The sequence below is a fragment of the Morone saxatilis genome, unplaced genomic scaffold, assembly GCF_004916995.1.
Source record: "Morone saxatilis isolate NCDOM2014 unplaced genomic scaffold, NCSU_SB_2.0 Contig11, whole genome shotgun sequence".
NCBI classification, from domain to species: domain Eukaryota; kingdom Metazoa; phylum Chordata; class Actinopteri; family Moronidae; genus Morone; species Morone saxatilis.
Window position 1 is genome coordinate 15,320,598 of NW_023339663.1, and position 13,764 is coordinate 15,334,361.

General features: G+C 39.6%; 1 protein-coding gene across 1 annotated transcript in view; it reads right to left on the reverse strand.

The window, feature by feature from the left end:
* Positions 1-2,063: 2,063 nt before the first annotated feature.
* LOC118320921 (rootletin-like) overlaps positions 2,064-13,764 on the reverse strand; it is a 16,158-nt gene continuing 4,457 nt past the window's right edge. Inside the window, exons 3-18 of the mRNA XM_035652046.1 lie at positions 13,489-13,581; positions 12,547-12,711; positions 12,348-12,440; positions 12,137-12,250; positions 11,881-12,033; positions 11,220-11,345; positions 10,817-10,945; positions 10,639-10,733; positions 10,226-10,331; positions 8,999-9,082; positions 8,650-8,756; positions 7,958-8,546; positions 5,413-5,531; positions 3,701-4,273; positions 3,372-3,594; positions 2,064-2,779 (exon numbers count right to left, since the gene is read on the reverse strand). Of these exons, the coding sequence (XP_035507939.1) occupies positions 2,636-2,779; positions 3,372-3,594; positions 3,701-4,273; positions 5,413-5,531; positions 7,958-8,546; positions 8,650-8,756; positions 8,999-9,082; positions 10,226-10,331; positions 10,639-10,733; positions 10,817-10,945; positions 11,220-11,345; positions 11,881-12,033; positions 12,137-12,250; positions 12,348-12,440; positions 12,547-12,711; positions 13,489-13,581 (2,913 nt within the window). The 3' untranslated portion in view covers positions 2,064-2,635. The remainder of the gene's footprint in view (positions 2,780-3,371; positions 3,595-3,700; positions 4,274-5,412; positions 5,532-7,957; positions 8,547-8,649; positions 8,757-8,998; positions 9,083-10,225; positions 10,332-10,638; positions 10,734-10,816; positions 10,946-11,219; positions 11,346-11,880; positions 12,034-12,136; positions 12,251-12,347; positions 12,441-12,546; positions 12,712-13,488; positions 13,582-13,764) is intronic.

Sequence of the window (13,764 nt, forward strand, 5' to 3'; positions counted from 1 at the left end):
TCCCAAACAGCAAATTATTTCTACTCCCGTGAGACGTGTGATTTCGGACTCAGAGTTGGAGCAAATCACTTGCAGACTACTTCATGAGGAGCTTATTAATCTGAGACAAGGGGTCTGGGATTCAAGTTGAAGTATAAACAACCTCATCATCAATGGACAATGTAAAAAAGCTTTGACTATATAGAGTGTGTGCTTGGTTCCACCTTAACAGCATCAACATACGTTCAGAGTTAGGTTTGATGCCAGATACCACAGAGAAAAGCTACGTCAAAAATGTGCCCCATAATTGGTAACAGTCTCTGAATTTATGTAAGCAAGGTAGGCTGTAATTAATCCCAGCACAATGAGGATCCTCTGCGGAGCGTGCTCATGTATTTGTTATTAGACGTCACCACAGGGCCACTCTGGAGCCCATCAGATAGTGTCTAAATGCACTGCAATCAGATGGGATTTTTTTATTTTTTTATTTTTTTTAAACATCTCCCACCAATGCCTCAGCAAAAATTACCAAAGGTTATCAGGGAGCATCTACCACCAGACTCTGACCTATATGAACCCACCCTCATTTCCCCTAAAACGTGCCTCAGTGCCTTCTTTCTTCCTCATTAAAATCCTTGAATCAGGCTGTTTGAATTACGATGGCCTGCAGTCTTCTATTGCGAGAGTTGGAAGAGAGCTGATGGGAAAGGCAGTTTGGAAATATGCTGAATGTACCTGGCACTTCTTATCTACCACATATTAGCAAAGTTGAGAAATGGTATTTGCCATGTTGCATTAGCCTGCTGCCGTCCCATCATCGCCTGCCATTCCCAGCAACAACACGTTCCAAATGCAGTCCAGATGTCTCAGCCATCAAGCTTCAATATTTCACTAACCCTGCATTAATCTTATCAAGTGTGTCACAGATCCCTGCCTGATAACATCTCACAGGATTTTAGAAAATCAGTGTCTGCAGCTGACCACAGCTTCACTACAAATTGAAATTGGTATCACCTTGCAGATTTATCTCTCACAAAAATAGCAAAAAAATGGAAGCCTAACAGTGAATTTAGTTACATCCATCTGAAAGTCAGAAAATAGTGAAACTTAAATAATCCATGTAGGGCAAACAGTAAGTAACCCCAGTGCTGGACTTAAGCACAATTTTGTGGTGCATTAAAAGTCTAATCTAACTCTATAATAAAACTATTAACATAAATTGTTACATTTACACAGTACAATACTATAATAATCACATTATTACAGTTTCTCTTCTCAGCATCACAACTAATGTATAATTTAAAATATAAAGCAGGGGTTCCCAAACTTCTTTAAGGGCCCCCAGGATTTTGTTGTTATCTCCTCTTATATTATATAATATATATTATTGCATTTTTTTTATTATTTTTAGGTTTGAAAACAATTCTCACTATAAAACTATACTACTGTAATCAATCAAAACGACTAACCTTATCCTATCCTTGTGGCTTCCAAAAATTCTGATAAGAGCTAAAATATTCTACTATACATATACATATATATATATATATATATATATACTTACTATCTATTTATTCTTTTGCTGGGGACCCCCTACAACCCACTAAAGGACCCTTGTCAGTCCCCGGATCCCTGTTTGAAAAGCACTGGTATAAAGACTTAAATAAAAATAAATAAATGATGTGCAGTTCAGAGATTTTAGAGCGATTTTTATACATACAATATATTCTATACTGTATGATTCATACTTGTGGGCAGGTTAAGAGTTCGGTTCAGGCCTCCTACTCGCCTATCCTGCTTTTCTTGATGATACGTCTCCACAGACCACTAGAAACAACAGCACACTGGTAACTGCTGACAGACCTGAGGCTTGCTCTGCTGAAGAAACTGGATTGTCAAATAAGTTAAAAACAAGAACTTTCCTGATGCTCTCATGGGTGAGCAGTTTTATATTAGTGAAGAGAAATTATACTTTCAATAGATCAATTTTCATCCATCCGAAAAAGCTGATGGAGGTACTTCGCATTGTCTGCAATTCAGAAAAAAAAAGGATTTGGATTGTCACCCTGACACAAACACAAATATTTGGGAAATCAGATCTTTTTTATTAAATTCTGTTACACATTTTGTAATAATTAAATCTCCAATCTCATGTTTATTTTTCTGGACAAAACTGTAAACGGTTACCATTGTGCCAAAACAGTCTGCTACACCTCCTGTTAAGGTTTAAGTGCATATAATCTTTAACACACTAAAATAAAAAATCATCATACAATACACAATACCCTCAGGCTCAAAAAACCATGACATCATCAGTTTCAGTATACTGACAAGAAACATTTGCTTAAAATTGTGAATATAAAAACTCCTATTCAACAGCAAGTATTATTATTCCTGAAGGACACTGAAACAACTGAGGCCAATACAGACTGAATGAGAACTAAGTAAGCTAGTTTCTCAACCTGCCATTCAATTTCCTGAGCTGAGTCTGGGATACCAACACTGCCTTCACACCGTGCAAAGACCCTTTTCCTCTCTTAAGAATCCTTGTCCTTGGAGGGAAAATCCTGTTTGATGGGTCCCGATTGCAAGGTCCAAAGCCTGTTTCCCTCAGGGCCAAGGTCACACTGGTTTCCCCAGCTCTGGCCTTCCAGGATCAGTCTTCCTCTGAGGAGAGCTGGGCTCCTTCATCGTGAACCTCTCTGTAGGCAGCCATGGGGCCACCATCAGGAGTGTAGCTCCCCATAGAGATCTTCAGTCCCTCAGACAGTTTCTGGGCTGCCAGCTTGGCCTGCAACTCCTGAAATTAAACACAACACAGAGAAAAAGTTGACATGAATAGGCTGGTGAACAGAAAACCAGCACATTATAATAAAGCAGCACAGCCGTAGCTGTTAAACCCTCAACAAAAGTAGGACTGATAATAAGCTTAACAGGCCTCCTTAAGTTGACAACAGCACACTGTTTGACGTTTGGCTCTGAAGTCATTACTCTAGATGTGAAGTGATACACGATGCCTACACTGCCTGAACGCTGCCCTCTAGAGCTGGTGAAGGGATCTGATGTGGACTTCACATTCATTGTTTTAATACCACATTTGATTAGATAAGAAAATGTCACAAGTCACCACTGTATAAACTCTTTGCTTGTGAGCAGCCCTTTCATTCATCTGAATGAGGCCAGTCCAGAGCTGCCGACACAGGGCTCCAGAAAAAAAACTTTTGTTGCACCACAATGCAAGTCCATCTGTCACTTTGGTGGCCAATTTAATGCATGCAAGAGCACATTTATTAGTAATTTGAACACTACATTTACATCATAAAATGTCTGCCCACAGTTTAATGTATACAGTGTAAATATAGGACAAATGGGTAGTAGAAGACAGCACTTACGAGTTGCTTCTTGGCTTGTTCCTTCAGGAGGACAGCCGACTCATCCAGAGACAGAAGCTGGGCTGGACTGTAATGGAGAAGAGGCTGTCTTGCAGCAGTGATGTCATCCAGGTGTTTTCTGTCCCGCTCCTTCTTGGCTTGTGCAGACAGAGGTGATGAGCCTTCAGAGGACTGACTCGGTGATGAGGATCCTGAGGGAGAGATGTCACTTCTGTGGGACAGCCTGGAAACACAATTGAGATGTTTAGAATTAAATAACTAATAAGAACTATGAAAGAAAGCAACATAATATATATTGTTTTAATGGTTTACAAAAATAAATCACTCACTGATTTGGTTTGAATTTTTGCCTTCTGTGAGTTGAAGTATTCTCTGTTCTTTCCAGGACAGTTACATAGTGAGGCTTTTTTGGTATCTGCTGTTTGAGAAAGTAATTGTCTCTTGCTGTGCTGTTTAATGGGTCTTTGGACGTTTCAGACAGTCTGACCCTTTCTAAGGCCTCCACAAGGTCACCCTCTTTTGTCTCATCAGAGTTCAGAGAGGACCCAGCAGCAGTGGTCTCCATGGTTTCACCAGCAGCTGCTCTAGACAAAAACTGCTCCTGTGGCTCATCCAAAGAGTTGTTTTCCTGCACATCAGCTGAGGCAGGTGAGGTCTCCTGCATCGCATCGCCTGCAGCAGCCTCACTTTGCCTGTTTTGGTGGGAGGCTGCTGGTATGTGGGGGATAGCACGTTGTTGGGTAGTGAAAGCCTGCTGGTACTTGGACTGTAACTCTTTCCTGGCAGCAAACACCGAGCTCTGTCTCCTCTCCTCTTCATCGTGGTGTTCAATGGCAAGGCGCACTTTCTCTGCAAACTCTTTGATCTTCTTCCCTTTGTCAGGAAGAGTCTGTACTAACCTCCTGCAAACAACACAAACACATAGTTCCATGTTAGGTTTAAGACAAGCATTCAAGATACAGAATGGAGACATTAAACAAATAAACCAACATTAAATGTCTTGGTGGATAGAGTAATTCTCTAATTTGGTGTTTTGATTATGGTGGTAGAGACGCTCCAACTCTCCTGTAGGTGTTCTTTTGGGTTAAATATAATTTGTCTCACATCATTTTAATATTCATGAAACCATTCACTGAGCCCCTATAAAAAGAATCTGCATTTGTTATCTATAATTTATTCAGCTTTTTTCTTTTTCACCCATCTGTATTTTCTCTTAAATAATTGCATATATTGCATCCGACATTCAAATAGTTGTATAATTAAATAGTATAATATATTCTATTACTATCTGATCTAACAATTTTGACCACAGTCGGTTTTTTCCCCATTGTAAAAATGTATTACAACTGCAAATATTACTTGACGTAATAGTTTCATTTAAAACTGGCTCAGATAATCTAACGTGTATATTTAAATCTACAGTGTGTGCATTTAAGTCTAACTATGTTGCAGCATTGTACTGGAGGCTCTGTATCATAAACACAGCAAAGCTTTGCACTGTTTTCACTGTTCTGTAATTTTTTGAGATAATTTTATTAAAGACAAAATATGTGGAGAGAAAAAAAAACTCCATTATAATGTAGTGCTACAGTGATACCCTGGACTATAAATCTTGTTCTCCAGATAAAGGGTTTGTTTGGTTCAGACCCCATCAAATCAATATGATTTTAAGAGTTTTGTCAGTGAAATGAAAACTGTGGGGCAAAAAGGATCATTCCCACTAATCTATAATCATATTACAATGTCAATATCTGCCAAAATAATCGGAATATGATTTTTTACCACATGGTGCATCCCTAGTTTAAAGTTAAAGCTTTGCACTATTTTCTCTCAGAAACAGTAGCCTCACATCGCTGTTTTAATCTATTTTATTAAACATACATATAATGTGTTCATTGTAGGGAGGAATATAAAAAATAGGACATATCCATTCTGTCATACTGCCATCACATTATCAAACTACATCAGAGCTAGGTAGCTAGAAAGGTTCCCAGTTTGTTCATCACAGAGGAACACACTGGGGCTGATAGAGTGAACTTACTGGTTAGAGAGTATCTTCTCCTGTCGCAGGAGCAGTTCTCGGAGGTCTTCTTTTCTCTGCTGTCTGAGGTCTCCCACCTGTCCCTGGCGCTCTGTCCACGACGAGGACATCACTGTGAGCTATAACAGCTAGCTACAGCCATTCACAAACAGCAGGAGCGAACGTCTCAGTTTAACAACAACAACAGCAACAACAACGTACAACTGTAATCACATGTTAGCCGCCTGTTAACTGGCTCTTTTGTAGTTAGAGAGAGGTTTCTGAAGGCGGCAGGTTCACTTCTTCAACATGAGACAACAACATTTCAAAGTGGGGTTCTGCTTCTTCTTCTTCTACGGCGGAAATCAACCATGTGAGGTGCAGCTCTAGCGCCCCCCGCCGCACAGGCCGGTGTAACGCACCGCTTCGTCCTGTCACAGCCAGAGAAGGTGATTTGCTGCCCTCTGCAGGTCAAATGTAGTCATCAGCGCTAAGCTTACATTTCAGAGTGACAGGCAGTTCTTTATATAAGATATTTTCTTCTCTTTAATCAGTGCAGTCAGCCTAAACAGGCTTCCCAGTCTCACATTTTCCATAGCTGCATTTCCTGTCCGGATGTTTCCCAACCACTGTGCCAAGCCATTTTTCACTCAGCTCCACGAACAATGACCCAACTTCAACCAAGAGGTAACAGCTGTGTCCTTTATATCCCTTCTCAGAGGTCAAAGTCAGTGTAACTTTTGGTTGCAGCTGTACAGCTGGAACAAAATCTCAAAAATAAACTTTTCCTTTGATTTATTATGTTTCAGCTTTCTCTTCTTAAGCACTTGTATTAGACATTTAGTCCTGTGTACCAAGTCAGATTACACAAGACACTGTAAAACATTTGGCCTCTTTGCAGTTTTCTTCTTTCTGTGGACCCTCACCCTCTCTCTCTCTCTTTGGAGATGTTGGAAATATACTATCTGCACCCCACACAGAAGACAGTTCCTCAAAATATACTCATACTAAATATATACAACTAATACTGAGCTGTTGCATATTTAAATAAGGTTGATCTGGAGTTCAGTGGTTATGCATGACGTTTATGTAAAAGTGGGAAATCGTCTCATTAGAAATGGAAGGAATACAAACAAGCCCTTTTGTGTGTAAAATTGGGATCCACAATGAACAATGAAGTAGTCATATATAAGCTTAAGGCTTTAGAGAATGAGGTTGTACAGTATGTAAGTGCATGCATTGACACAATCAGTCTGTCTGGTTACTTATACAGTAAAGTCTTTATTATCCAAACGTACGCTGGCCTCTTATCATGAGTTGCACTATGATATGTATCGTTTAGGAAAAGGCACGTCATGAAGCTTTTTCAAACACAGTTGTGGCAGTGCAGATAACAGCTGGATAATACTTGTGCCTGTGGCTCAGGAATGGCAGTCACCTCAATAAGGTCAATATCTATAAAGTGATTGAACAGTTTTATCATTAGCACAAAAATGCACTTTATATTACATTGTTATTATAACCCTGTGGCCAAATTTAGAGAGATTCATTCCCACCACCAGTATCAAATACTAAGCTGTTCACAAAGGCACAAAGCATATTAATAAATATTTTTGTACATAATGTGACAAATAAGAAAATAATATTCATTTAATTTGTACAGAGCCAATATAAAATGAGGAAAATACACACAATAACCTTATCAACCTTCATATAGGACTCAATGCTCCACGGGAAACATAGGCTACATTTACTGTAAACAAAACAAATATAATCCTTCTGTATGTTATTTACAAAATATTTTTACAGCACATCACATTATTTAAACCTAACAGCAACCAACATTTTTTTAATGGTGCTCTGTGCAAACGGCTAAAAGACTTTTCACATCATCAACCAGAATCATATTCTGAACTATAAGACTTAAACACGTGTCAGCTTTTGACTATTTAAAAAAAAAGTCACATATGGTTATTGTTTAAAAGAGATAATCAATCAAAGATAAAATGAGACCAAAGACAATTGACTTAAAATAATAGTTCAACATTTTATGAATTACGCTTATTGACTTTCTTGCTGAGAGATAGAAGAGAGGATTAATACCTCTCGTATGATAAATAATGTAACTGCAGTTAGCTTTAACTACAACATTTAACTGCTGCTACATGTTTACCATAAACGTCATTAAGTATTAATTCGCTTTATGCTAAGCTAACTGCTGCTACATATAATTTAGCAGAGCATAAAGACTGGAAACTGTTTACTGTTCTGTCCACAAGTATCAAAATCCACCTACCAGCACCTCTAAAGTGTAAATAGATTTGACAGAAGTTTGTGTTTTCTTTTATAAATTAAACAAATTACATATAATGTTTTAATCAGCTGTAGAGTTGATGGTATGTAGGTTTTGTGTTCTTTGAACAAAGCCTGCAGCCTAGGTGTTATTGCTAAGCTAAGCTAACAATAACTTCAGATTTACCATAATAAATGAGAGGGATTTTAAACATATCATCAAACTCTCGAGAATGTGTATTTCCCAAAATGTCAAACTACTGGTTCACGATCACTCTATTTTAATATTTGCTGTTATTTCCATTAGTTTCATGAATGGTGAATAAACTTGAGGGGCTCTCGATCTTGGACGAGAAGAGGACAAGGATGAAGTGGATTCATCTGGACTTGATTGTGTGTCTGTGTCTGCGTCCACCTGATCTCTCCCGGATGAGACCGGACTCGCAAGAGACTCTGATGCAGGCGGACGAGTGTAGGAGAATGTCCCACTTGTTACTGAGGGATTGGACTGCAGGAAGCGGCTGTACTGGACAGGAGTGTACCTCAGTAAACTGGAATCCAGCCTGCTGGGCGGAGGGGTATTAGACTTAAATGTCCTTGGTTGGGTGGGTGTTGTCAGGTAGTGGAATGGATGTTGAATGGGGGATGTAGGGGATGAAGGTTGTATGGGAGATGAAGGTTGTGTGGGAGATAGAGGTTGTATAGGGGGTGGACGTTGTCTGGGAGATGAGGGTTGAGTGGGTGATGGAGGTTTCATTGGTGATGGAGGTTTCACTGATGATGGAGGTGGAAGAAGTGGTGGGTGTTGTATGGGATGGAGATGAGTTGGTTCACGCTGAACATCATGCCTCTGTGCTTCATGTCTGCAGGTGCACAGTCACACATCAGAGTGAGAAAACCACCTCCAAATGAAGCACCAAATATAACCCGAATCAGCCAAATATCTTTTCCAACTTTGTTTCTTACCTGGGGAGCAGATCACAGCCTACTCCTATCTCCCTGGTTTCCAAAAACTCTCGTGGCCTATTCTGTGTGGACATAAAATACTTCAGCTTGTCTTCTAATTCATTATTCTAGGAAAAGGAAAAGAGGAAACAACACTGTCAGGTCAGACACATGCAAAGGATCGAAGTCACTTTACACATGAAAGGGATGTGATAGGTGTAGTGACACGAGGAAACCACACAGACATCGTTGAAAGCTCAGGATATCCAGCGCTCAGCAGCGAAGGCAATCATGTGCCACCATGCAGGAGATTGCCACACCACACCATGATTGAAACAGGCATAAGCACACAGAGAAGTATTCGTCTTACCTCACACTCCACTATTGCAATTCTGTCCAGAAGCTCCGAGATGAACATATCCTTCTGAGCCACTTTAGTTCGCAGTGATTCAACCTTCACAAAGAGTTCAGTTGAAAACAATTATTATGTGTTTTCAGTCAGATCTCTGCTTCGTTGATTCCATCAAACATTGTTATCTTTGCATGTTGATTGCTGGCAGTAAGTGTGTAACTTCCTAATAATGTTTTTAGAACGATAAGGATGGCTCCGAGAATTTCTTATCTGAGTTGTGCTCCTATTCTTATATTTAGATTTCAATTTATTTCTCCTTCATTTTGTAAATGCACATGAATTTTATCCTTTTACTTTTTATTTTAATTAATTTCTTTATTGCTTATATTTGCTACTATTCATACAATCCTGTATATTTTATGTAATATAATAGAAAATATTTTTGTAATTCTTTTATATAGATGAAAATAAGCACTGACACAATAATATACTTTGTGTATGTTTTTCTATGCTTGATTGTGATTCTTATGCGCCAATGTACCAAGGCAAATTCCTCGTATGTGAAAACTTACTTGGCAATAAAGCTGATTCTGATTATTTTCTTAGAAGTTTCCTTGAAATAATTTTTATTTGATGCTAATTTTAGACAAAATAGGAATGGAAAGAAAAGCTGCATTCAAACCAAACATTATTCATTTTAATTGGAAACTTGCCTGTAGACAAATTTTAAATAGTTGTTGCTGGAGGTTTGGGTGCTGTGCATTTCAGAGTTTCTAAGATGCAATAATAATTCATTATTAATAATAAGACGTGTTCTAATTAAGCACTGCCGCTATCTTCCCTATATACTACATTATTACATAGTTATTGCCAGGAATCTTCTTGGAAATTATTCAGAAATACAATTACAGCAAGAAACGGTCCATGCAACACTTCAAGAATCATCCTGTAAGATATGATGGATACTGAATGGTGTCACTGTAATACTTTACCCTTTATTTGCACATTATGTGTGTCTATCTTAACCACTAGGCCACCATGGCACTCCACCTTTTATTGACTCTGGGCCAGATGAAGTTTATATTGCTTATGTGCAACTCAACCATACTCTGGAGACAAACTTCTACTACTTCAGCTGAGGTATGTATCCATCATCCACGCCCATTATCAAAACATAATTAGAAAAGAACAGCTAATGCTTGTGACTGGACAGTATTCACGCACAGATATATAAACACTCCTAACCTCCTCAATCATTCCTTTGACTTTCCGCTGCTGGCAGAACACCATGTCGTTCAAGTGTTTGATTCTCTCACGGAGATCCACAGTTTCAGACTGCAGCTCCTTGGACCTAAACAGGACCAACAACAACCAGTTAAACCCATATAAATCCTTGTATTTTCCAAAAATTGGCAGCCAAGTCAGCAGCTTCTCAGATCAAGGATACAAACCCTAATGCAAACCCTAAGCCCATGCAAAACAATCTCAACTCAAGGTGCTCTTAAACATCTTCAGATGCAACTTCATGACAACCTAGAAAACTCCAACTACTGATGAAGACTGTGTGATACAGTTCAAAAAGAAAGCTAGTGAATGCACCTCGAGTTGGGATTGTTTTGTCATCCTGGTGTTTGTTTATGAGGACATCCTTTTTGTACCGTTTGGCTGCAGTTGCATCAGTTTTGTCCGTCAGCTCCAACAAGCGGAGACGCTGTTCAGATTCCTGCAGCTTTTTTTGGAGTTGACTCTTTTCCTGTAAGAAATATTTTTTATTTTAAGTTTTTATTGTGTGCAAATAGTGCAGATAGCCTTTTGTTAAGTTCAAATGTTCCTTACTTTCCCCATACAGTCCAGTAGACGCTCCACTTCTAGGATCCTCTGGTCCCTCTCAGCAATCTTGGCTTCTGCAATCTTGATGTTGCTCTCTGCTTCCTCTAGTCGCCTGATGTACTCATCGAGTTGAGCCTGTGTGAACAGAAATACATTTCAGTTTAGACGTTGGACTGCCTTTAAAACGGCTCATCAAATTATCAGGAATGTACAGTAGTCATTTTTGGATGAACGTTCACACTGCATCATAATCTTTCAAATCTGTCAAATGTGTCAGAACCAAAAATATTTGAGACATCTTGAGTTATCATCACACATCTATCCTGTTCTTATAACCCATATGTTTTAGTTTCTGTTGACATTGAAACTATATGTGCATGATGGTGAATAAAGACTAAAGAATGCAGACCTGTAGGTTTTCAATCTCCTCCCTGTGTTTCCATTGTTCCTCCTGCAGCTTTTCCTCATACTCCTGCTGTAGCTTTGCTGAGAGCTCCTGCAGCGCCTGAGTGTTGGCCTCCCGTGAAGACTCCACCTGGACAATTCACAGCACAGCCGAAATTAAGACTATGTGAGGCTGATTATTCCATATTCACACTAGAATATAAGATGCAGATAAAACACGCTGATTTACCAACTATTACTCATTTGTTTTAATTATTTTAAATTGGGGTTATTTGCTCTAATGGAGAGTTTGGTCATTACACAGACTGAAACCATAGATTAACTTTCGGGACTATATTGATAATCAGTTAAGTTTTATTTTTACCTTTGATTAAAAACATATGATTTCAGGCAAAGAATAATTTCTACATGTGAAGCGTTCCCACATTTCTTTGTTAGCTGTCATGCAGTGCCCCACTGTTACTGACTCATCAGACCATTTTGCATCAGGCCATTAGAGCACCCACTCATCACACCAGCTGGGTGACAGGTATCTCAGTTAATGTGGCGGAGGACATACTTCCATCGTTATGTTTTTAAATTTGTGACTGCATGAGGGTGTGTGTGTGTGTGTGTGTGTGTGTGTGTGAATGTGTGCACACAAAGAGATGTGTATGCAGGATTACCTGTAGCCTCAAAGTCTGGTTTTCAGCCTGTGCGGCAGCCAGCTCCTTCTCCTTATCTCTGAGTTTTTCTTGTGTTTTCTCACAGGTGCTTCGCAAACTCTTCACCTCCTCTCTCCTGTCCACTCTGTTCTGACAGTTCTCCAGAAGGGATTTCTGCAAAGGAAACTTCTTTTACTTATGAAGTCAGTCTTTTCTGTGATGGCATGCGGCTGCCACGGAGGAGATCTTCACTGGTTCATTGACATTGATTTTTTACCTGCAGGCTGATGTTAGCAGATATAAGGGAGCTGTTCATCTGATCAAAGCTCTCCATGGCTGTCGTCCGGATCCTCACCTCTGACTCCAGACTCCTTCGCTGTGAATTGGCAGCCTGCAGACACACATGACACACCGCATTTTCACATTTATTTACAGCTTCACAAACTGGAGTTTGATGAGCAGTCACACGGTGTTACATTATTCATTACCCTGATTTCCTGCGAAAGGTTCTTCATTGATTGCTGCATTCCTCCGAATTGCCCGTACATCCGCTCTCTCACCTTCTCTAAAGAATCTCTCACCTGGATAGAAATACACAGAACATACAGATATTATCTATATATCCTACACTACAGTAGATTAGGTGACATGAAGGCTCGGCTGCTTGTTGTGTTAGTTTCCACTTACCTCCCTGATGTACTTCATCTCATCGTGAAGGTGACTGACCGTCCACTCACGCGCCATCACCTCCTGCTGTGTGTCTGATCCCATCGTTTGCACAACGCCGTACACTTTGGGCCCATGATGCTGCAGCGAGGTCTCTGGCACCCCATTGGTCATGTCTCCAAGGTGCTGAGGGAGACAGGATCACACCGGTCAGGTTTCTGTAGCCACCCTCCACTGAGGCTGACTTATACTGTCATTGTGTTTGTGTATTTGGGTGCTTGCTTCTGTGCACACCTGCAAGTGCATCATATGTGTTTGTGTGTGTGGATGCAAATGCCTGCATATGAACACTTGATCAGGTATTTCCAGCACCGCTGCTGCTGAGCACTGGAAACAGGAGGCTGGGAACGAATGGCTAAAAAAAGTAAGGTGTATTGAAGGTGTCATGTTTCTGCAACCCAGTACATGAGCGGCTACCGTTTCTACCTATTGTACCTCGAGCAGCTTGATGAAAACAGATGCACACCAGCACAGAAGTGCAGCACTTTAAACAATGCAATAACTAAATAACAAATAACAATTATAGTTAGGGGCACAACTAAATTACAGAACTGAAGCTTAGAGATTCTACTTCTATAAATATTTCAGTACTGTAGTGCAAGAGGCAAAAATTTTGTCTGGAAATTAGAAATAATTAATTCGGGAGCTGCAACTAATGCATATTTTTATTACTGATTAATCTGTATATAGATATAGATAGATACACTTGAGACATTCAATTTGTTACTGACACCTGGCATCTGTTCATGTTGAATAACCATGAATACATTATTAATGACAGCCTAAAGGTGCATGCACAGAAATGTGTTTTACAGAAGGATGTCAGTGACACACATGAAGCAGTGGCAGTATATGCGTCGCAGTGTCATGTCTATTACTCATGTGGCTGATGTGGCTGTCTACCTGCTGAGGTGACTCCCTGCCAGCTGGCCTCTCTCTTTGGATCAGCCCATTCTTCTTCTTCCATGCCCCATTGACATCCTTCTCTTTCTCAGCCTACAGAAAAAGAAAAAAAAAATTCAAGATTGCTGTTGGATGTGCTGTGAATGATTCCCTTAATTCCAGGTATGGACCCTGTAAAGTTTAAAAATGTTAAAAATACGACATTTAAATTTAATACATTACATTGACATTGACATTACATCTCACCAGTTAGTGTCTGATAGATAGATAGATAGA